Genomic DNA, 23,986 nt, shown 5'->3' with positions numbered 1-23,986 from the left:
CTGGGAGGATGGAGACATGGGAGTTGGTTACATTATTTTTTTTATAGTTTTATCTATGCTTTAAATATCTCCATAGAGTGGTTTCAAAACATAAAACATAAACTGCATGTCCAGAATGTGACCATTTTCAGACTTAGAGAATGAATTTATGGTTACTAGGGAGAAAGCATTGGGTGGGAGGGACAGAGGGGGAGTTTGGGATGGACAGGTACACACTGCTATCTTTAAAATAGATAACCAACAAGGACCTACTGTATAGTACAGGGAACTCGACTCAGTATTCTGTAAGAGCATAAATAGGAAAAGAGTTTGAAAAAGAATGGATATTTATACAGGCATAACTGAATCACTTTGCTATATATCTGTAACTAACACATCAATGTTAATCAATTATATCCCATAGAAAATAAAAAAATTTTAAATGTGACCATCTTACGTTAAGTATGTATTAGCTTTTATGATTTTAGGAAGTGTATTATGTTATTTCTCATTCACTTCCTTAGATTCTGCAATTTCTAACATGTTCTTCCATTTCTTTCCTCTCCCCACAACCCTTAGTTTTGTCTGCTATATGGAACCAAGCTTGTGTTCCAGGAGCGAGCCTGGTATCTGGAACATAAATATTTGACTCCCATGACCAGCATGAGGATTAGGCGTCAGGTAAGAATGCCCCCGGGGTGCAGAAGAAGCCCTTCATATCTCAGTTGTCAGCTCTTTGCTTTTTTAGAAAACACTCCTGCCAATCTGTTGGTGGTGGTTTCTACTCGTGAGTTTTTATGCCTCTGGGATTTCACATATGTGTTTTCATTGCCTACCGTGATCATATTACACTTCAGAGTTTAAGTGACAAGGAAGTGATTCACAGTTTTGTCTTTTTAAAAAATTTTTTAATTGGAGGATAATCGCTTTACAATGTTGTATTCCTTTCTGCTGAACAACAACATGAATCAGCTGTAAGTGTACACATATTTCCTCTTTCTTGAGCCTCCCTCCCACCGTTGGGTGAATTTCTAATGTGTAATGGATAGGAGGGAATCAAAAGTGTTGCAAAAAGATTAAAAAGAGGTATGAAATAATTTTCATTTTCTTACTTCTTACCAAAGCCTATTAAGTCATTCTGTATATTTGGAAAAAAGGCCTGGTGGTATTTTGTCGGTGGTTGCAATTGGAATTCAGTACGACAGCCGCAGAGCACCTGGAAATGAAGATGGATCCAGCGAATCATCACCAAGATGCCGCTCTAGAAAAGGACCATCAGACGAGCATAACCATCCAGAAGCATTTTCTGGATTTCCCCTTTCTTCCAGGCGCCCTGTTAGATGCTGAAAAATGCACACAAGGATATTGTCAGTCTCTGTATTCAAGGGAGCCTATTATAGCTCGGGACACAAAACTGCCTTTATTAACACAAGTAACACAAGAAAATGGAGCTCTTTAATGAACTTGACCTCAAGAATAATTTTAGAGTTCAGTGGACACTTAGGAGTTAATGGGCTTTCCTGGTGGCTCACACAGTATAAAGAATCTGCCTGCAATACAGAAGACCCGGGTTTGATCCCTGGGGTTGGGAAGATCCCCTGGAGAAGGGAATGGTAACCCACTCCAGTATTCTTGCCTGGAAAATTCCATGGACAGAGGAGCCAGACGAGACTGAGAGACTAACACCAGGAATTAATGGTGTTCTTTGCTCAACCTTGAAGAAGGGAAAATTCACAGTGGAGGAAGAGATTCAAATGAGGAAGAAATGCAAGTGAACCTCAGATGGGGTTGTTGTCGTTGCTCAAGTTGCTCAGGCATGTCCGACTCTGCAACCCCATGGACTGCAGCACGCCAGGCTTCCCTGTCCACCACCAACTCTCGGGGATTGCTCAGACTCAAGTCCATTGAGTCAGTGGTGCCATCCGACCATCTCATCCTCTGTTGTCACCTTCTCCTCCCGCCTTCAATCTTTCCCAGCATCAGGGTCGTTTCCAATGAGTCAGCTCTTTGCATCAAGTGGCCAAAGTATGGAGCTTCAGCTTCAACGTCAGTCCTTACAATGAATATTCAGGATTGATTTCCTTTAGGATGGACTGATTTGATCTCCTTGCAGTCCAAGGGACTCTCAAGAGTCTTCTCCAACACCACAGTTCAAAAGCATTAGTTCTTCAGTTCTCAACCTTCTTTATGGTCCAACTCTCACATCCATACATGACTACTGGAAAAACCAAAGCTTTGACTAGATGGACCTTGTCAGCAAAATAATGTCTCTGCTTTTTCATATGCTATCTAGGTTTGTCATAGCTTTTCTTCCAAGAAGTAAGTGTCTTTTAATTTCATGGCTGCAATCACCATCTGTAGTGATTTGGAGACAAAGAAAATAAAGTCTGTCACTGTTTCCATTGTTTTCCCATCTATTTGCCATGAAGGGATGGGCCCAGATGCCATGATCTTCATTTTTGGAATGTTGAGTTTTAAGCCAGCTTTTTCACTCTCCTCTTTCAGTTTCATCTAGAGGCTCTTTAGGTCCTCTTCACTTTCTGCCATAAGGCTGGTGTCATCTGCATATCTGAGGTTATTGATATTTCTCTCAGCAATCTTGATTCCAGCTTGGGCTTCATCCAACCTGGCATTTCACATGATGTACTCTGCATATAAGTTGAATAAGCAAGGTGACATTTAGTAAGCAGCCTTGACATTCTCCTTTCCCAATTTGGAACCAGTCCATTGTTCCATGTCCAGTTCTAACTGTTGCTTCTTGACCTGTGCACAGATTTCTCAGGAGCCAGGTAAGGTGGTCTGGTATTCCCATCTCTTGAAGAATTTCCCACAATTTTTTTGTGATCCACAGTCAAAGGATAGTCAATGAAGCAGAAGTAGATGTTTTTCTGGAATTCTCTTGCTTTTTCTATGATCCAATGGATATTGGCAATTTAATCTCGGGTTCTTCTGCCTTTTCTAAATGCAGCTTGAACATGTGGAAGTTCTCAGTTCAGGTACTGTTGAAGCCTAGCTTGGAGAATTTTGAGCATTACTTTGCTAGCGTGTGAGCTGAGTGCAATTGTGCAGTAGTTTAAACATTCTTTAGCATTGCCTTTCTTTGGGATTGAAATGAAAAACTGAGCTTTTCCAGTCCTATGGCCACTGCTGAGTTTTCCAAATTTGCTGGCATATTGAGTAAAGCACTTTAATAGCATCATCTTTTAGGATTTGAAATAGCTCAGCTGGAATTCCATCACCTCCACTAGCTTTATTCATAGTGATGCCTGGGGTTGGTGAAGTGAACAAAATCATAAAAATGGGAGTACTTAGGACAGATTAACTGAAGTCCAGTTTAACTGAAGTCTCAAGCAATAGAAAAACGTGGGGGTATGTCCAAGGAATATGGGAAAGAGCCTACTGAAAGAGCTCCCAGGGGCCAAAGCTGGAACACTTAGAGCAAGAAAATAGATAGTGTAGTTTTGGATTATAACCCAAAGTATAAAGTAACTAAACACAAGCCAGTAATCATGTAAGCAAACAGTTAAACAAGTAATATAAATGGGATAAAAGAGATAAAGTAAAAGTGTTAGTCACTCAGTCATGTCTGACCCTTTGTGACCTCATGGGCTGTAGCCCACCAGGCTCCTCTGTCCATGGGATTCTCCAGGCAAGAACTGGAGTGGGTCTCCATTCCCTTCTCCAGGGGATCTTCCCGACCCAGGGATCAAACCTTGGTCTCCTGCATTGCAGGCGGACTCTTTACCTTCTGAGCCACCAGGGGAGCCCTAAGTCTTCCGTAAAGAATTCCAAATGATAATGGCCCCTTCAGGAGCTTCATTTTCCTTCCCTTGATAATGAGTTGGACTTAGAAACTTCCTTCTATTTTAAAGAATCAAGTTTGGAAATGGAAAAGAGTTTCTTTACAGTGGAGAAATCCGTAGATCGCACGTTAACCGCATGATTAGGGTTAATATCATCAGTAATAAGATATGTTAGTGATGTGGACCTCTGATACGATGTGATGAGAAGAGCACTTCTCTCTTCCCAGAACCCACGGCCCCAGTCCAATCATGAGAAAACATGTCACACAAAACCAAACTGAGGGATGGTCCACACAGTACCAGACTGGTACTCTTCAAACTGCCAGTTGGTGAAAAACCAGGAGGGACTGAGAAAGCATCCGCAGCCAGACGAGGAAGGAGCCATGGTGACTGAGTGCAGTGTGGCACCTGGATGGCGTCCTAGGACAGGAAAAGGACGTTCATAGAAAAACTGATAAATCTGAATCAAGTCTGCGTTAGTTAATTCTTGTTGTTTAGTCGCTAAGTCCTGCCTGACTCTTTTGGGACCCCACGGACTATATCCCATCAGGCTTCTCAGTCCATGGAATTTCCCAGGCAAGGATACTGGAGTGGGTTGCCATTTCCTTCTCCAGGGGAGCTTCCTGACCCAGGGATTGAACCTGTGTCTCTTGTGTCTCCTCCATTGGCAGGCAGATTCTTTACCCCTGGCGCCACCTGGGCTACAGTCCATGGGGTTGCAAAGAGCTGGACACGACTGAAGTGACTGAGCAGGAGCACTGTACTCCAATAAAAATTATTTATTTCAAAAAAAAAAAAAAAAACCAAGCCAATCTCCCGAGCCTTTCCTGGCTGTGATAAGTTCCTGCTTTCTTTTGTCTGGAGCGTCAGTGTTAGCAGAGCTGGTCCACTTTCAGGAGCCAGTGTGATCCCCTATTCACACGCTTTCGTGTGAATGGCGGCTAATCCCCTGTAGGGATGGGGAAGCTGAGGCTGGTTTGTGACTGGGGTGGGGAGAGGGGAGGGCGAGGCTTCTAGACTCGGGTTTCCCGCTGTTCTAGCGTCCCCAGGCCTGAACTGTCGAATGGGGCGGTTCCACCTTTGTCCCTCACTGAGGGACCTTGGCTCAAAGGCAGTCTAGTGACGGTGCCCCCAGGGCTCCATCATAACAAGGCCCTCAGGAAAAGAGCTCTGTACTTGCCATTAAGTACTTGCGTGTCTAGAACAATCGTGTGCTTTGTTCTTGGAAAACTTACTGTCTGGGCCTTATCCCATTTCGGTTTTCATTAACCTTGATGTTTGTACTAATTTTGCTTTAGATAATTATCAGCATTGAGGAGGAACTATCAGCTGACTCTCATTTTCAGGAGGGAAAATCTTTCAAAATAAGTTACCAATCGTGTATCTCCACTAAAACCAACTTCATTTTGCTTAAAAACAGATGAAACAAAACAAAAACTTCAGCTTTATAAAATGACGGAGTTTTGTGTGTATGTTTTCCTGAATACAGGTGTCTGTGTCTTCTTTTTTATTATTAATTTTTTAATTTTAAAAGCATTTTTAATTGAAAGATCATTGTTTTACAGTATTGTGTTGGTTTCTGCCATACAGCAACATGACTCAGCCACAGGCACACATGTGTCCCCTCCCGCCTGAACCTGCCTCCCGCCACCCGCCGGGTCCCGCCCCTCTGGGTGGTCGCAGAGCCCCAGTCTGTGCTCTTTGAGCAAGCTCCCCCTGGCTGTCCGTTTTGCATGCGGCAGCGTGTGTTCTCGCCCTGCTCTCTCCACTCGTCCCCCCTTTCCCTGAGTGTACACAAGTCTGTTTTGTATGTCTGCGTCTCCACTGTTGCTGTTTAGTTGCTAAGTCGTTCCGACTCTTGGCAACCCTGTGGATTGTAGCTGGCCAGGTTCCTCTGTCCGTGGGATTTCCCAGGCAAGAATCCTGGAGTGGATTTCCATATACTTCTTCAGGGGATCTTCCTGACCCAGGGATCGAACCCGGGTCTCCTGCTTGGCAGGCAGTTTCTTTACCACTGAGCATTGCTGCCCCGCAAAAAGGCTCATCAGTACCATCTTTCTAGATTCCATCAGTTTAGTTCAGTCCCTCAGTCGTGTCCGACTCTTTGCGACCCCATGAATCACAGCACGCCAGGCCTCCCTGTCCATCACCAACTCCCGGAGTTCACTTGGACTCACGGCCATCGAGTCAGTGATTCCATCCAGCCATCTCATCCTCTGCCGTCCCCTTCTCCTCCTGCCCCCAACCCTCCCAGCATCAGAGTCTTTTCCAATGAGTCAACTCTTCACATGAGGTGGCCAAAGTACTGGAGTTTCAGCTTCAGCATCATTCCTTCCAAAGAAATCCCAGGGCTGATCTCCTTCAGAATGGACTGGTTGGATCTCCTTGCAGTCCAAGGGACTCTTAAGAGTCTTCTCCAACACCACAGTTCAAAAGCATCAATTCTTTGGCGCTCAGCTTTCTTCACAGTCCAACTCTCACATCCATATATAACCACAGGAAAAACCATAGCCTTGACTAGACAGACATTTGTTGGCAAAGTAATGTTTCTGCTTTTCAATATGCTATCTAGGTTGGTCATAACTTTTCTTCCAAGGAGTAAGCATCTTAATTCATTGGCTACAGTCACCATCTGCAGTGATTCCATATATATGCATTAATATGCAATATTTATTTTTCTCTTTCTGACTTCCTTCACTCTGTAAAATGATGTATTTTAATGGAAAGGAATATTTGGCTTTGAGCCCTCCACCTTATTTTACACCAGCCCTTAAAGGAAACTAAGTTTTCGAGCTGGTTCGTTTTTCTCTTTGGAGTGTTTGCTCCCTAAACTCTCAGGCACAGCAGTCTTGCTCTGTCCAAGCCCACCAGTTTGGAAACAGTGGCTCTTGCTGATGTTCAGAGAAGCATGTACATGGACGTGTGGTCAGCTCTCACTCGGAAATCCTCGTGGGAGGAAGCTTTTCAGTCTATGTGGGTCGAGAGAACCACAGCCCAGCTGTGGCTTGCAGATCAAAAAAGACCCTATTCAACATAGTGAAAATAATACTTAGAAAAAATGTTGAATCAGGTTCTGCTTCCTGCCCTGAGCCCAGATCATGGAACCGTGCGAGAATGGGGGTTTTAAGGGGCCTTCAGGGAAGTGAGGGGGGGCTGTGTAACTGAGCACAGCAACGAGGAGGGGCACTCCTCTCCACCTCCCAGAGGGCACAGGAGGCTGCCTGTAAGGGGAGCCCAGTTAAAAACCCAAAACTCATTCAGGAAGAGAGAAAATAAATACTAATCATGACCACAGCCAAGCAGTCATGACATCTCCACAACATTTGCTCACATGGTACCCACAGCTGTTACGCCTTTACCCAGATGTTGCCTTGATGGCCGGCTTGAGTCCTGCCCAACCATTTGCTTCCTGAGTGCCCTGTTTCTGTTAGAGCAGTGTGTGAGTGGCCCCTCTTCCCACCTGAGTCCTTCTCTCATGCCTCTAGACCGATCGTTTGCATTTTGGTGTGTTAGGGTGAAACCCAGATTCACCAGCACCAGCCCAAGTCATGTTTTATACCCTCAACAGCAAGTGACACAGGGGTGGACCCAGCACTTAACAGCCTTAGTCTACCCCAGTAAAAGGAATCTTTCTTTTCCTCCTGGAATGAGAACTGCTGGGAGACTCAACCATAGCAAGGGAGGCAGGGGGAGCCTGTTGATGGAAAGTGATCTTGGCTCTTCTGCTATATTTGCTGAAGGCTAAAACAACCATTAAGATTTGGGTCTTAGGCTCAGTTTAGTCGATCAAATAGTTGCGTGCACACGTGTTCAGTCACTTCAGTCACGTCCAACTCTTTGTGACCCCTGGACTATAGCCTGCCAGGCTTCTCTATCCATGGCATTGTCCCAGGCAAGAATATTGGAGTGGGTTGGGAAGATTGCCATGGGATCTTCCCAACCCAGGAATCAAACCCACATATCCCCAGGCTCCTGCATTGGTAGGCCAGTTCTTTACTGGGCTTCCCAGTTGAATCATTAAGGAGGAAAAACATTCAAGCGTGTTGACTGACAGATTCAAGTAGCTCTGAGTTGATGAAGTAGCTCTGAGTTCATGAAGCCACTAACACATCAATTTATTCTTAGGAAATGGGTTTGGAGTAAGAATGTGCAGAGTGGCAGATACCAAACCCCAAACTAGGACGACACTTGGCTCCTTCAAATTTAGAGGGTGGATGATCCTTATTTACTATTTCGAACTATGTGCAAGATATAAATGCAGTCATTGCCCTGTGCCATAAAGACTTGGAGTGAAAGAAACAAAACAGGAAGAAAACTTTGGAGGAGAATTCCAAGATGGAAAGATAGTATTGGGATATTAACCCTTCCAGATGGTGACTGCAGCCATGAAATTAAACGACGCTTACTCCTTGGAAGAAAAGTTATGACCAACCTAGATAGCATATTCAAAAGCAGAGACATTACTTTGCCAACAAAGGTCCATCTAGTCAAGGCTATGGTTTTTCCTGTTGTCATGTATGGATGTGAGAGTTGGATTGTGAAGAAGGCTGAGCGCCGAAGAATTGATGCTTTTGAACTGTGGTGTTGGAGAAGACTCTTAAGAGTCCCTTGGACTGCAAGGAGATCCAACCAGTCCATTCTGAAGGAGATCAGCCCTGGGATTTCTTTGGAAGGAATGATGCTAAAGCTGAAACTCCAGTACTTTGGCCACCTCATGTGAAGAGTTGACTCATTGGAAAAGACTCTGATGCTGGGAGGGACTGGGAGCAGGAGGAGAAGGGGACAAGAGAGGATGAGGTGTCTGGATGGCATCACTGACTCAATGGATGTGAGTCTGAGTGAACTCCGGGGGTTGGTGATGGACAGGGAGGCCTGGCGTGCTGCAATTTATGGGGTCGCAAAGAGTTGGACACAACTGAGTGACTGAACTGAACTGAACCCTTCTCACAAAATTTTTACTTCAAGAACAGGTACCCTGTGCTCATACCCCTGAGGCTTAGAAATGGTGCATGTGCCCTTCTCTTCCTATGAACAGTGTTGGCTGTCTTCCATGCTGCATTAACTGTTTCTTTTTTAAATGGCTGTGCAGATTTCCTATCCTTCTATTTCTGTATCTCCAAACACCTGGATCAAGGCAGCTTAACAGATGTTCACATATTGGAACCAAATGCAACATGAACTGAGATTTTAGGCAAAGGGTATTGCAAACATTCATTGGATTGGGAAAAGGAGGAAGACTTTCTCTGTCCCTTGGCTTCACCTACTACCTACAGACTCTCTCTCTCTGTTTTTTTTTTTTTTGTAAGGGACTTGGGAAAAGATCTCTGGTTCCCCCATCCCCATTCCACCCACCTAGTAAGGTCTATCTGACTTGGCTACAAGTCAGTGATGAGGTTTTGAGAACACTTGGCTGTGTCCTCCAGGCTGAGTGGAGAAGCTGGTATGAAGAGAAGCCACAAATACCCATTCCATCAGAGTGGGGAGGGACGGCTCCTGATGGTGGATCCTTGGTCAAGAAGCCAGGGTGTCACTGAAATGATATCACAATGGAGTGGTTTTACAGGGAATGCAGTTGCATCAATTAAAAAATCTAATTTGGTTTGAAAATACCCCCAGAACTGGCTTTAACTTCCCTTTTACCACTGTAAGACCACTGATTCACCTCCAGGAGATGACAAGTTTCAAAATATTGATGTATCCTGGTCTAGCCTCTATTTCCAGAGCCCCAAACTCTCAAACTAAACAGATAAAAAACATATCAGTCTTCACAGAGTGCACTAAGACAAGGAGAAACTCTCTTTTCCTTTCCCCTCCCTTTACCTCTTCAGCGGCATAAGATACACTGTCGAATCTATCAATGCAGGCCATTCAACAGAGGTTAAGAAAATACAAGTGGGATGTATTTCTTCAGTTTGGCCAGTAAAACAGACCCTGAGGTCACCACCTCTGCAACCTGGGTTCTGCGTGGCAGCCATCTGGTTGACCCTCGTGCTATGCCTCACAGTACTGCTTTGTATATCTGGGTGAGCCATGCTCATTCTGTTTCACTCACTGAAGGATGACTTGTTATAACCACAGGAGAGAGTAACTTGTTTTGCTGAGCTCCAGCCTCTGAGTTTTTCTGGCAGTTGCATTATCCTGGGCTCCTTGGAGAGATGCCTGAAGTACTGGCTAATTGGAGTGTCCTTCTCCATGAGTCTTTGAGGTCATCCCCTCACTCCTGCATGCACAGTGAGAGTTTCCTATTGGTGAGCTCTGTTCCTAAGAGTAGCTGTGTTACATTTTAAAAAGACCTTCCAGAAGGTAGAATTCAATTGAGTCAAGCAGATGGGGCAGACCCGAGTCACAGTTAAAGACAAGGTGGGTTTTATTATGATTTCATAATAACAAAATTTAAATGAATTACTGAGGTCAGGAAATAGAAATGCCCAGTGTATCCACTTTGGTGGAAATTAATAGTCTAGCTAGAAATCAATACTTCTAGAAAAATAACATGTGTAATTTTTCTTTGTTTGATGGGAAATTGCCCTTTTCCTTTAATTTTAGAGACTAGATACTGCTGGGTCTTGTTCTACTTCTTCCTTCCTCTGGATAAGTCAGAGCCCTTGGTACTCAGTAAACCACACAAAGCCAGCTAATAGGGATGTCCCCATTTTGATGGACAGAGACGGGACAGGACTCACTTGTTAGCACCCGTCGGTCTACAGAACACTGAAATCCCTCAGGCTCCTCCTTCCCTGGACAGCTGGTCATTCACATCACAGATTAATGCCTCAGACTGCCAGGTATTAATTCTGCTCACCACACTGGCTGCTGCTGAGACAGTGTGAGAAACCACAGGCAGCTCGAGTCGGGGTGACTTTAGGCAGGGCCTCTTGGAGTATAGTTTTCTCTTCCTTAATCTAGGTACGGCTACATGAGTGTGTTTGTTTTGTGATAATCCAGTAGGAACTGGTTGGTGGTGTTTACTTGCTCAGTCATGTCCGACTCTTTTGTGACTCCATGGACTGTAGCCCACCAGGCTGCTCTGTCCAGGGATTTCCCAGGCAAGGATACTGGAGTGGGTTGTCATTTCATCCTCCAGGGGATCTTACCGACCCAGGGATCAAATCCATGCTTCTTACGTTTCCTGCATTGGCAGGTGAGTAGGTTCTATACTGCTAGTGCCATCTGAGAAGCCCAAGTACGTATGATAACTGTTTACAAAACAATTTGCTAATTCTAATAACTGGTCTGCTTTTACCAATTGTGCTTTCTCTGGATTTGGGGTTTTATATATATATATAAAATTTTATATACATCTTAATTTGTTTATTTTAGCTGGAGGATAATTGCTTTACAATACTGTGTCGCTTTCTGCCATACATCAGGATGAATCAGTCATAGGTATACATATATGTCCCCTCCCTCTTGAGCTTCCCTCCCACCTCCCGCTCCATCCCACCCCTCTAGGTTGTTACAGAGCACTGGGTTTGAGCTCCCTACTCATAGAGCAAATTCCCACTGCCTTTCTCTTTTGCATATGATAATGTATATGTTTCAGGGCTACTCTCTCCACTCGTCCCCCCTCTGCTTCCCCCACTGTGTCCACAGTCTGTTCTCCATGTCTGCGTCTCCATTGCGGCCCTGCAAATATTACTCAGCCATAAAAAAAGAACACATTTGAGTCATTTATAATGAGATGGAACCTATTTTACAGAGTGACATCAGTCAGAAAGAGAAAAACAAATATCGTATATTAATGCATGTATATGGGATCTAGAAAGACGGTACTGATAATTCTATTTAGGGTTGTAGTTTTCCAGCTTCTTTGCAGATCTTATACCTTTTCATCATATTCCAGACATGACGTATAATAGATTTTATGTTCTCCTCTGTATTTCCTTTCCTTTGTCTAGTGGTTAGGGTGGGAGACTGAGCCCTAGGATTCCACCTAGAGTCAAGTTGAGCAGAAGTTGCTTTAAGGTCACTGTGCCTAGCCCAAGCCCCACCACATTCCCATACTGTCTTTTGATCTTATCAGCAGTTGAGTTGGAAGGATGTTGAACAGCGTCTCAGAAATCTTTGATTAAATGTTGGGTTCAACTTATGGTTGTTACCATGAGAGCTAAGTTCTCTTGAATCTTTTTACGTCTTAACTAGAAGTCCTCCCAAATTGCTTCTGAAATCATTTGGTTGATGAGATCCAAAATTCCAGGACTCACGGACACAGAATTTCTGCATAATAACTTTGGACTCTTGCTGTATATTTAGTTCCGGCAGTTTGTGGAGCTTCCGCTTCTTGAAAAAACAAAATTAGTTTGAATGAAAATTATCCTTTCTTGGGTATGTTCACATTTCTTTGTGTCTGTACTTACAAGGCTGAACTGTCAGCTGATTTAAATGCCATAATCTCATGTATGGAAACGTGTGAAGCTAATAGTGAAGTTTTATTTTAACCACCTAATTTAATATTCTTTCTCGTTTCATGTAAATGTCTTTGTAGAAAATGCTACCAAGGGCGGCCTTGTGGTTACTTTAATTCCATTGCCAATACTTTTATATGGTTTCCTGTATTCTAAAGGGAAGGCTATATGCACTTGTCTTCTTTTTAAACTTTTCCTCTTATGAATCAGTAGCAGTGTGAATAAATGTCAGAAGTTCTTATTAAGTGGTTAAAGTTGATACCTCTGTCTCAGCGTTCTTGATTTAGGTAATGATGATTAAGCAGACTTGGTTGTAGAAAATACCAGAGTTATAAAGAAATTGCTTTTTATTTCTAAGAACACACAGTAATAATCATATTTATAAATACTCTGCCAAACTCACTTGATGTTAACATTTTAGAGGTAAGGAGGTCGTCACATCAGCAGAGTCCCACTCCTCTGAAATGGGCTTTGTCAATAGCACTTAGAAAATAATGGAACTGTGTACTCTGGTCGAGAAACATCGCAATTGGAAGAACACTATGAAGGTAAATTTGTCTCTCATCTAAATAAACTCTCTAGTTGGGCTAAACAAAGACACTTTTGTTGTTGTTTGGTAAGGAAGGCGATTTAAGATTCTAACATTTCAGACAATGCTGAATATTTTTATCAGATGAAGAAGTAATCAGCATAAATATGATTTACATTGATTTAGGGAAAATGTTAAGCTGAAGTCATGAGTATTTAATGGAACCACAGGATTTCATTCCATGCTAATGAAATTTGGCTACAGCAACCATGAGAATGTATGTTCTGGGGACTGAAAAGCTAAGGTCTGGTCCCGCCTAGAGGACCTGGCCAGTGGTCATTAGAAACAGGAGCAGTGCTCCCCTTTCCTAGGTCCCCTTTCCTAGGTAAGTTGACAGAGCTAGAAGCACAGCACACAGTGCAATTATGCTCCATGTAAAGGCTTCACATATGTCTCTCTTTATGTTGATCACCAACCTGGCATTTGGGGCCCAGGTGGCAAATTAGCTGTTACAGGCCTACCACCCTGACTCCTTAGAGAATGTTTGTCTATAGAGGGAGTGAACTCTTCTAATTTATTTTCCACTGGGCTGGTGTGGGCTTTCTGTTGTTGCAGGGAGCTGGGACCACTCTTCATCGCAGTGTGCGGGTCTGCGTTGCAGCGGCTTCTCTTATTACAGAGCACAGGCTCTCGGGTGCGCCAGCTGCATTGGTTGTGGCCCCTCGGCTCAGAAGTTGCAGCTCCTGGGCCGTGGCTCTAGAGCACAGGCTCTTCAGTTGTGGTGCAGAGGCTTAGTTGCTTCACAGCATGTGCTCCTGGAGCCTCCCAGGCGGTGCTAGTGGAAAAGAATCCACCGGCCAATGCACAAGATGCCAGATGTCCAGTCCTTGGGTTGGGCAGATCCCCTGGAGAAGGAAATGGCAACCCATTCCAATATTCTTGCCTGGAGAATCCCATGGACGGAGGAGCCTGGCGGGCTACAGTCCATGGGGTCGCAAAGAGTCAGACACAACTGAGCGTCTGAGCACTGTTGCTCTTTGAAGGGATTGAACTGTGTTTGGTGGCTTAAGGTGTGGGCCAGAGAAGCAGGAAGGCCTCTGCGAGAAGAGAATCCACAGAGCAAGTGGCCCTCCCTCAGAGAATCTGTTTTTTCTTTATATATATATATATATATATATGTTTGTTTGTTTGTTTGTTTATGCCGGGTCTTGGTTGCCATACTCGAATCTTCAGTCTCCATTGCGATGTGGAGGATCTTTAATTGCAGCATGTGAACTCTTAGTTGTGGCCTGTGCAGTCTAGTTCCCTGACCAGGGATTGAACCCAAGCCCCCTGCATTGGGAGCATGGCGTTTTAGCCACTGGACAACCAGGGAACTCCCATTAGAATCTGTTATTTCTTGAAGACTCTTGTATCTGAGCCTCGCCGGCTTGTTTTCTGGACAGCTGAAGCATTGTCCTTCTTGGGAAGAGCCCCCAGATCGTCAGGCTGGCCCTTTCACGTCATGGTGGCTGGCTAACTCACTAACTCACTGTCTTCGACACCTTCCTTCAGTGGCAAAGCCCCAGAGCCCCCGGGGTCACCATTACTGCCCTGGTCCCCGTGGGGAATCTGAGCCAGTGTGGCTGATCAGATCCATGCTTTCCACGTGACACATGTGGAACATGGGTTCTGACTTAGACAGAAACAGCACAGGTCATGTGCTTGCTACCATAGTGGAGGCATTTCCTCAGAGCAATACCCTCTCCCCTCTGGGGTCTAGAAACGTGAGGTATGGGAGAAGTGGGGGCAGATGGAGGCAGACTGGAAGCTGTGGAAGCAGAAAGCTCTGGATGAAAACCCTAGTTGTCCCAGTTATGAGGTATATGATTTGGAGCCACATCCTAAACTCTTTAAGCCTCGGTTTTCTCATTTGTAAAATGGATTGGTGCCTGACAGAGTTTTCATGAGAACTGAAGGAGACCGTTAATATAAAGACCTCGTCTGTCTCCTGGCGCATGGTGGGTATTCAGGGAGTGGCCGTCCCAGGGAGCAGAGCACAGGACATCCGGGTCACACGGCTGAGCCGCTGCACAATGATGTTATAAAGATGCTGGAGATGCAGGAAAGCTGCCAAATCACGGCAGCCAAGTGGCTGCTTCTGTATCTGCACGCTAAGCTATCTAGGATGGCGTGTGGGAAGCACAGATGCTACGTGGGAGAGGTGAATCCTGGGCAAAGGCTGGGGGTACGATCCATGCCTTGTCCACTGGGGCTAGGATTGCGCAGTGCAAGCATGGAATAGCAGAGGAGGCTAAAGGCAGACACAGGTGGCCAGAGACTCCTGGCAGAATCTCAGTTATATGTCAGAGCAGCAGCCAAGACCATGAATGACAGCCGCATAGGGAAACCTCATCTCACCAATCGCTTCAACCTTATTCCTTATCCTATCTTTTAGATTAAAAATAGTTGTTGATTGTTTTAAGGTTCCCCTTCTTTGAAAATGTCTGATTCATTTTCTAGTTAACCTAAAATCAAGTCAACCGGAAAAAATGGGGGCAGAAAATTACACAAATAGCCCATCAATATCTAAGAATGCCTTGGAAGATAAAGGCTGGCTACTTAGACATTCCTTTTGAAAACTATGTGTAATGGTTATATTATAGCAAGTATATTTGTGGTTTGGTTTGGTAAGGTTCGAAGTTCCCATTTCTGTGCTTTTACCAGCTATAGTGACTGGTACCAAGAAGGACACTCTTGCAAATCAGCTTTAGGACACACACATGATGTCATTTCACATGTGAAGTAACAGGTCAGGAAAGGTTATTTGCTCATGGTCACAGGTTGAGAGAGTGGTGGAGTCTTGTATACTTTGGCTGCCTGGTGTACTTTCATAAGAGAATTCTCTGCCAACCCATCGCTCCTGACTTCCTAGGCCACAGGGGGTCAGATGCCCATATAAACTTACAACTAGCACCACCTGGGAAGCCCTGTTTTTACCAAATAAATAAAAATAAACTGAAAAATAAAATACAGTTTAAAAATAAGATGGATCTGTTTCCAGTGGGTTTGCTCTCCTTCTGTAAAGCGGGCTGTCCTTTCCTTGAGGTCAGCTTCGGCATGGAGAGGGGCCATTCTGAAGGCGATGGGTGGAACTCCCCCTGGTCGTGGCCACAGTCTTCCCAGTAGCCCAAATCAGAGGGGGTCTCAGAGCACAACGGGCAGCCACGCCGCTGTCACTTGGCCTCGACAAGTAGAGCAGAAGCCTAAACAATGCCGTATCGCCTGCCGAGAGCAGCTGTGCGCTTCTCCTGTGCCCTGACATCTTGTTACTGACCCAAGAGTGAGTTCTGGAAGAAGAGTCTGATAACATCCAGAAAGATAATGACCTTTTGCTGCCTGACACTACCAAACCGCCGTCAGACGAGACCAGTTCCAACCAGAGATTAAAATACGAACCAGCGTCTCCCAACGTCATGCCCCAGAACGTCCAAGTCTCAGTTGAAAATCAGTCATCAGACCAAGAATAAGGAAGACCTTGAAGATAGTTGATAGATACCAACACTGAGATGACAGAGATGTTAGAATTATTTGATGATTTTAAAGCAGCCATCATAAAATGCAGCAAAGAAATCAAAGTTGTAAAGAAGAGCAAATGAAAATTGTGAACTGAATATATATATACAACAGTCATATATATATATAATAGTCATACATAGATATACAGCTAAGAACTAGGTGTTCAGGAAAATTGAAAGTGATGGAAAAGCAGATGGAGGGGATCATTATCTAGCTAGTATCTTCTATGTGACAAAACCAGTAATGCTAAATGCTTTATTATGATATAATATAAATATATACATGTTTATTACTTAATCCTTACAAAACCCTGAGAGAGACGGATAATATTCCCTTTCTACAGATGCAGAAACTGAGGGTTGGCAAAATGAAATGACCTGTCCAGGTTGTTTCGACTAACATGGCAAGTATTTGAGGATGGCTTTACAGAAGCAGCAAGACTTTAAGTACAAAACCTGGAAGAGACCCGGTCACACTGTGCTGTGCCAGTGAGGGAGCATGGGAATGTGGTCCAGTTCCCGAGAGTGAAGAGCATCTGGTGGAAGCAGGATAAGTTTCCTTGGTGCAAGTAGAAAATGCAGATTGTGCATGGATAGTGCATGATGAAACTATTGTAGTTATGGGAACTCAATATACTGAGTACTGCTAAAGGATTCAAGTTCACAGTCGGTCATTTTCCCTTAACCTGAGAAGCAGGTGGGTGATTCCAGGCTTTGGGGAAGAAGAATGATCAGGGGAAAAAAAAAAAAAAGAGTACTCAGGACTTCCCTGGTGGCTCAGTGGTAAAGAATCAGCCTGTCAGTGCAGGAGACATGGGTTCAGTCCCCAATCCAAAATATCCCACATGACGCAGAGCAACTAAGCCCTTGTGCTTCAACTACTGAGCCCACGCGCCCTAGAGCCCGTGTTCCACAGCAAGAGAAGCCACCGCAACGAGAAGCCCGAGCACTGCAACAGCAGTCCCTGCTTGCTACTACTAGAGAAAAGCCCCTGCAGCAACGGAGACCCAGCACAGCCAAAAGTAAAAGTGTTTTAAAAGATACTCAAGGAAGGTAACTTTGGGCAGCAAGAATCTATGTGTGTTACTTGCTCAGTCATGTCTCATTCTTTGCGACCCCATGGACTCTAGCCAGCCAGGCTCCTCTGTCCATGGGATTCCCCAGGCAAGAATATGGGAGTGGGTTGCCATTCCTTTCTCCATGGGATCTTCCCCACTCAGGGATCGAACCTGGGTCTCCTGCATTGCAGGCAGATTCTTTACCATCTGAGCCACTAGCCCTGCAAAAATCTAGAGAACATAATGAAAGTCTGAATTAAAGGGGCTACCGAGGAGAGTGCAGGGAGTTCTCATGCCAGATTCCAGGATAAAAATGAATAGAGCAGAGAAAGCCTGGATGGCTTTCCATGAGTGATGAAGACGGAAGACAAAAATGAATCGACCTTTCCTTTGATGAGACATGTTTGAAGCGTGTCTGGGGGACGTACGCTGACACCCCGTTTTATTTAACATTTTCAACAACCATCTGGAGCAGGTGGCTCACTGAAATGAGGCAACACATCCTGATATTGTTTCACAGACACACACACCTGCGCACACCTTCAGGATGAAGGTTTCGCACATCTCACAGAGGGGACTCGTAAGAGAAGGTGTCTCTGTGCCTGTTCCCATTTGTCTCTGTCTAGCTGCCATCACCTCCCAGGTGGAGTCCAGCAATGCCTTGGATGAAAGGCCAATGTGTTGATGTTTAGACCCTCTTCTTTAAGGAGAGTGCTCTTTAAAACGGTTTTAAGTGAGAAATATTGAGCATCAGAGAATAAAGAGCAGTCCAACTGGATAGAAGTGGCAAGTGCGTCCAGGTACCCACGCCTGATTTCACATCCTGTCAGGTCAGCCCCTGACTTTATGTGTAAATGGACAGGTTTGCGTTGAAACTTCCCGAATAGGAGTTCCTTAGAAGCCTTTAGAGGCCTTGATGATGGCATTTTGGGGATAAACAGTTGACAAGTTCCTGCTTTCCTGCCTTTTGCAGCTTACACTGTGGCCGTCACATAATCACCTCACTCCATCCTCTCATCCACATTCTAGAACAGACAGACGCAGGCCTTGGAGATAATCCCCTGCTGGCCATCCTTGTTCTTACACTGTGGCCTTCACATAATTACCTCACTCCATCCTCTCATCCACATTCTAGAACAGACAGACTCAGGCCTTGGAGATAATCTCCTGCTGGCCATCCTTGTTCTTTTGTTCTTTTTAAATGTATTTTTTTTTCCCCAAAGATTTCTTGATGTGGGCCAAAGTCTTTATTTAATTTGTTGCAATATTGCTTCTGTTTTGTATTTAGTTTTTTAGAGCATGAGGCATGTGGTGTCTTAGCTTCCCAACCACAGATCGAACCTGCACCCCCTGCATTGGAAGGTGAGGTCTTAACCACTAGACCACCTGGGGATGTCCTGGGCCATCATTGTTTAAAACAGCTCTGGGAGTCAGGAAACCCTACATTCCTGCTAAAGTAAGGTGATAAAGAGGCACCCATCAATCATACCAGCTGCTTCTGGTATGACCAGGCCCCATCCATTTCCCTTGACCGATGGCACAGGAGAATTTAAGCAGTTACAAGACTTGGGATCGCTGGTTACAAATACTTTCTTTTTTCCCCATCCCGGACACTTGGCTTGTACTGAGGATTTTTGCTGGAGGTTTGGCTTTCCTGGTGACTCAGTGGTTTCAGAATCCACCTGCCAATGCAGGAGACGCAGGTTTGATCCCTGGGTTGGGAAGATCCCCTGGGAAATCCCATGGACAGAGGAGCCTGGCGGGCTACAGTCCATGGGGTCACAAAAGAGTCGGACATGACTTATCGACTAAAACAACAACAACAGAAGCCCCTCACAGAGAAGCTGAAGGAGTGGAGGATGGTTTTAAGGCAGGTCCTGGTGATTTGCCTTCTAAACTGCACTAGGGAAGTGGGCTGGGTGGTGGCCTGCAGTGAGATCTCCAGCCTGCTATTCAAATTCTCCCCCACATACCCTACCACTGGATGCTCATTTAGTTTTATTCTTTCAGGACTGATGTTCTGTCTTTCCATTAAGCCTATCAGCTACACCTGTTGTCATTCATTCACTAAGTCATGTCTGACTCTTTGGAACCCCAAGGACTGCAGTACATCAGGCTTCCCTGTTCTTCACTATCTCTTGGAGCTTCCTCAAACTCATGTCGATGGAGTTGATGATGCCATCCAACCATATCATCCTCTGTCATCCTTTCACCTCCTACCCTCAACCCCAGCATCAGGGTCTTTTCAAATGAGTCAGTTCTTCACATCAGGTGGCCAAAGTATTGGAGCTTCAGCTTCAGCATCAGTCCTTCTAATGAATATTCAGGGTTGATTTCCTTTAGGATTGACTGGTTTGATCTCCTTGCTGTCCAAGGGACTCTCAAGAGTCTTCTCCAACACCACAGTTCAAAAGCACCTTCTTTATGGTTCATCTCTTACATCTGTACATGACTACTGGAAAATCCATAGCTTAACTATATGGACCTTTGTCGGTAAAGTGCTGCTGCTGCTAAGTTGCTTCAGTCGTGTCCGACTCTGTGCGACTCCACAGACGGCAGCCCACGAGGCTCCCCCATCCCTGGGATTCTCCAGGAGTGGATTGCCATTTCCTTCTCCAATGCATGAAAGTGAAAAGTGAAAGTAAAGTCGCTGAGTCTTGTCCGACTCTTAGCGACCCCATGGACTGCGGCCCACCAGGCTCCTCTCTCTGTCCATGGGATTTTCCAGGCAAGAGTGCTGGAGTGGGGTGCCATTGCCTTCTCCGTCGGTAAAGTGATGTCTCTGCTTTTAATACAATGTCTAGATTTGTCTTAGCTTTCTTTCCAAGGAGAAAGCATCTTTTAATTTCATGGCTACAGACACTGTCCACATTGATTTCTGGAGCCCAAGAAAATAAAATCTGTCACTCTTTCCCCTTTTTCCCCTTCTATTTGCCATGAAGTGATGGGGCTGGATGCCATGATCTTAATTTTTTGAATGTTGTTTTAAGCCAGCTTTTTTCAATATCCTCTTTCACCTTCATCAAGAGGCTCTTTAGTTCTACACCTGTCAACTCTTTGTATAATTATAAAATTGTCCTCAGATAACTAAAGTAAGAAGGTAGAAGTGAAGCTGAAGATCCCCAGTGGATGGAAAGTTGAATTAAATTTTTTGTTTCAGTTACCTATTGCTGTGTAATATACATCTCTAAAACTTAAGTGTCATGAAATAAAAGTTGTTTATTCTTTGAAATTCTCTGGATAGGCAACCTGGGTTCTAGCATAATTCTTGAGCTAGCCTTCAGTACCATAACTGCAATCCAAGTTTAATAGGACTGAGGGGTCTGAGATGGCCTCGCTCACGTGTCTAGCTGTGGGTCTGGCTCTTCCCCCATGTGACCGCTCATCCTCTGACAAGCTGGGCCAGGCCTCTGCACAGCAAGGGGTCTCAGGGTCCCAGTGGAGTGAGAGTAGAAGTTGAAAGCCTTCTTGAAACCCATGCTCTGAAACTCACACAGCGTCACTTTCTCCACATTCTATTGGTCAAAGCAAGTCACAAGGCAGCCCAGATTTAAGGGCTCTATTCTCAAGGAGGAAAAGGCTCTATCATGGAGCCCAAGCAAGAAATGGGCTAATTAATGGACATTTCAAGTTGGGATAAGGGACTTTACACAAACAGAGAACAGTTTGAGGTCATCTGGTGCTGGGAACAGCGACGGGGATATGGGAAGAGGCAGGCAAACCTGCAGAGAGTCTCAGGAAGAGCTGGGGTGCTACTGTAAGTGCGCTGGGTACCTTGAAACTTGGGCATCTGTTCTATGATTAATACCAACACCATAGAAAATAAAGTTTGTTTAGAAGACTATAAAGCTTAGTCACTGCCCGTCCTAGGCCATTCTGCTCTCCCAGCTGGAATAAGAAAAATGCAAGGAGAGTCAGAGAGAGAGAAAAAACTAATCTACTGCAACCAGGTAGGGGTGGAAAGCAAAAATCAACATTATAAACCCCACCCCCAATACACATATTCACATATCCACATACTGTCCCTCCATTATGGAGTGCTTCCTCTTTCTTTAAAGTAGATATTTCCAATCCTCCTCACCCGATACTTCAATGCATCTTCCGTTCTTTCTTTCTTTTTTTTTTTTTTAACGTTTATTTTGTTGCAGTTGAACTCTTAGTTGTGGTTTATGGGATCTAGTTGGCCACTGGACCACTGAGGAAGTCCCAGATTTTATGTTCTTATTTTTAGACCAATACTTCCCCTGCTTTTGGCCTGTCCTTTTAAAAAATTTCTGCAAGAATTTATAACTTGTTCATATTCTCTTATATTTAAGGGCACTTCTCCATTGATGTTTTTCCGAAAACTGGTGAATACTCTTTACAAAGAGATGAATGGACTCGAGGTACTCTGTCCAGCACCATTGGCTCACTGGCAGGACAGAGTGGGGGAAAAGAGGTTACAATATGTATCATTTTATACTTATAGAAGTATTGGAGAAGGCAATGGCACCCCACTCCAGTACTCTTGCCTGGAAAATACCATGGATGGAGGAGCCTGGTGGGCTGCAGTCCATGGGGTTGCTAAGAGTTGGAGACGACTGAGCGATTTCACTTTCACTTTTCACTTTCATGCATTGGAGAAGGAAATGGCAACCCACTCCAGTGTTCTTGCCTGGAGAATCCCAGGGATGGGGGAGCCTGATGGGCTGCCGTCTAGGGGGTCGCACAGAGTCAGACACGACTGAAGCGACTTAGCAGCAGCAGCAGCAGTAATAAGAAAATGCTGCTGTTACTGTTGTTTAGTTGCTAAATTGTGTCTGACTCTTTTGTGACCCCATGGATTATAGCCTGCCAACCTCCTCTGTTCATGGGATTCCCCAGACAAGAATATTGGAGTGGGTTGCCATATCCTTCTCCAGGGTATCTTCCCAAACCAGGGATGGAACCAATGTCTCCTGCATCTTGGGCTGATTTAGCACTGAGCCATCAGGAAAGCCCAAGAAAATGCTGTAACTGTGTACTAATCAATGCTATATTAGCTACTGCTTACGTTATATGAAGAATTGTATTTGTAAAAAGTGTCTAAAACCACACCGTAGCGCCACAATGTTGGAGCCTGTCTCTGCAGTATGCACCTCTACTCTAGAGCACAGAATGTCCCCGACACAGCTGGGGACTACAGTACACACTTTGTAAGTGGAAGAATGATCATTATCATTACCATCCCTCCCAGAGGTAGGAGGCTACCTGGGATCAGAGTCAAACAGGAATGCTGCTTCATCCTTCCATCTGGACCCTTGTCATTTTGGGTTTGTGTTGCAGTCTGTGACAAATGGAGAAAGAAAGGAGGAGGGCTATTTTGCGTTCGTGCTCAGGCGCTAAGTCATATCTGATTCTATGTGACTCAATGGACTGTAGCTTGCCAGGCTCCTCTGTCCATGGGATTTTTCAGGCAAGAATACTGGAGTGGGTTGCCATTTCCTCCTCAAGGGGATCTTCCCAACCTAGAGATCAAACCTGTGTCTCCTGTGTCTCTTGCATTGAGAACCCACTAAGCCATCGGGGAAGCGTCAGTACGGGTTCTTTGAAATACATCAACAAGCTAAATGACACACCCACCTGCACCATGACACTTCTGAGGCCAACCATCAAAGACCAAAAAGTGGGTGGGAGACCAATTCCTAGAAATCCCTACCCCTTCCCCTGTAATAGTTGGAATAACCCTTCCACTCATTAGCCTATGAAATTACCTAGTCCGTAAAAACTAACCACACCCTATTTCCCAGTCCTCTAGCCTTCTGAGATGGCCCACACTCTGTGGAGTGCATTTCTCTCTAAATAAATCCACTTCTTGGCTTCCTTAGTGGTGCTAGTATTAAGAATTCGCCTGTAATGCAGGAAATACAGGTTCCATCCCTGGGTCTGGAAGATCCCCTAGAGAAGGAAATGGCAACCTACTCCAGTATTCTTGCTTGGAGAATCCCATGGACAGAGAAGCCTGGTGGGCTATAGTCCATGGGTTTGCAAAGAATTGGACATGACTAAGCATACACATACCCACACCTATCCAAAAAAGAAAGAAAGAAAAGAAATCTGCCTCTTATAATTTCTACCTCTGGATCCTTATTCTGTGATAGGCAACAGACAAACCAAACCCATATTCTCTTCCATGCAATACTCATTTGAATAATTGAATAATTGAATTTTCCCTTGTAGAATTGTAGAATATACTACAGAATTGGTTGAGTTTCATAATGCTAACCAAAAGGAAAATTTGTCTCCAGTAATGATACTACAATGTGTGGAAGCTTTAGGGACTTGTACACCATCTCATGGTTTTGAACTGTGTGGGTAGATACAGAGTTGACAGATTAGTCAGGGATTTGTCAAGAGTATTAATTACAAACTTTGAAATCTTGGTCAGTGAAAGTTCATCATAGTGCACCTTGTGAATGTGATCAAAGTCTTTTCAGTACTGATTTGATGATGCTTAACCACAGTGTGTAAAGAACGAAGGTTTTCATTAGAAAATACTGATGTAATAGAGCAAATTTTAAGGGAAGATGGATTGTTAGACTATTAAAATTGATGTTCTTTCCCCACCTACTCCCCATCCCCCCTTGGGGAGCCCACTCTCATTGTCTCTGAACACCTAAAGTGGCATTTTGAACTG

The 23,986-nt window shown here is 44.5% G+C and overlaps 1 protein-coding gene across 3 annotated transcripts in view; it reads left to right on the top strand.

Moving 5' to 3' along the window:
* Positions 1 to 23,986, top strand: part of ACOXL (acyl-CoA oxidase like) — a 330,642-nt gene that overhangs the window by 304,064 nt on the left and 2,592 nt on the right. For 2 of the 3 annotated variants that reach the window (XM_061431434.1, XM_061431436.1), the window contains exon 18: positions 559 to 660. In XM_061431434.1, the coding sequence (XP_061287418.1) occupies positions 559 to 660 (102 nt within the window). Of the gene's footprint in view, positions 1 to 558; positions 661 to 1,103; positions 2,380 to 23,986 lie in introns of those variants that run through there. The other variant, XM_061431435.1, reaches the window with a different exon arrangement.

Source organism: Bos javanicus, chromosome 11 (assembly GCF_032452875.1).
Source record: "Bos javanicus breed banteng chromosome 11, ARS-OSU_banteng_1.0, whole genome shotgun sequence".
Lineage (NCBI taxonomy): Eukaryota > Metazoa > Chordata > Mammalia > Artiodactyla > Bovidae > Bos > Bos javanicus.
The sequence above is the reverse complement of the archived record's forward strand: the minus strand, read 5'-3'. Positions and strand labels throughout refer to the sequence as shown.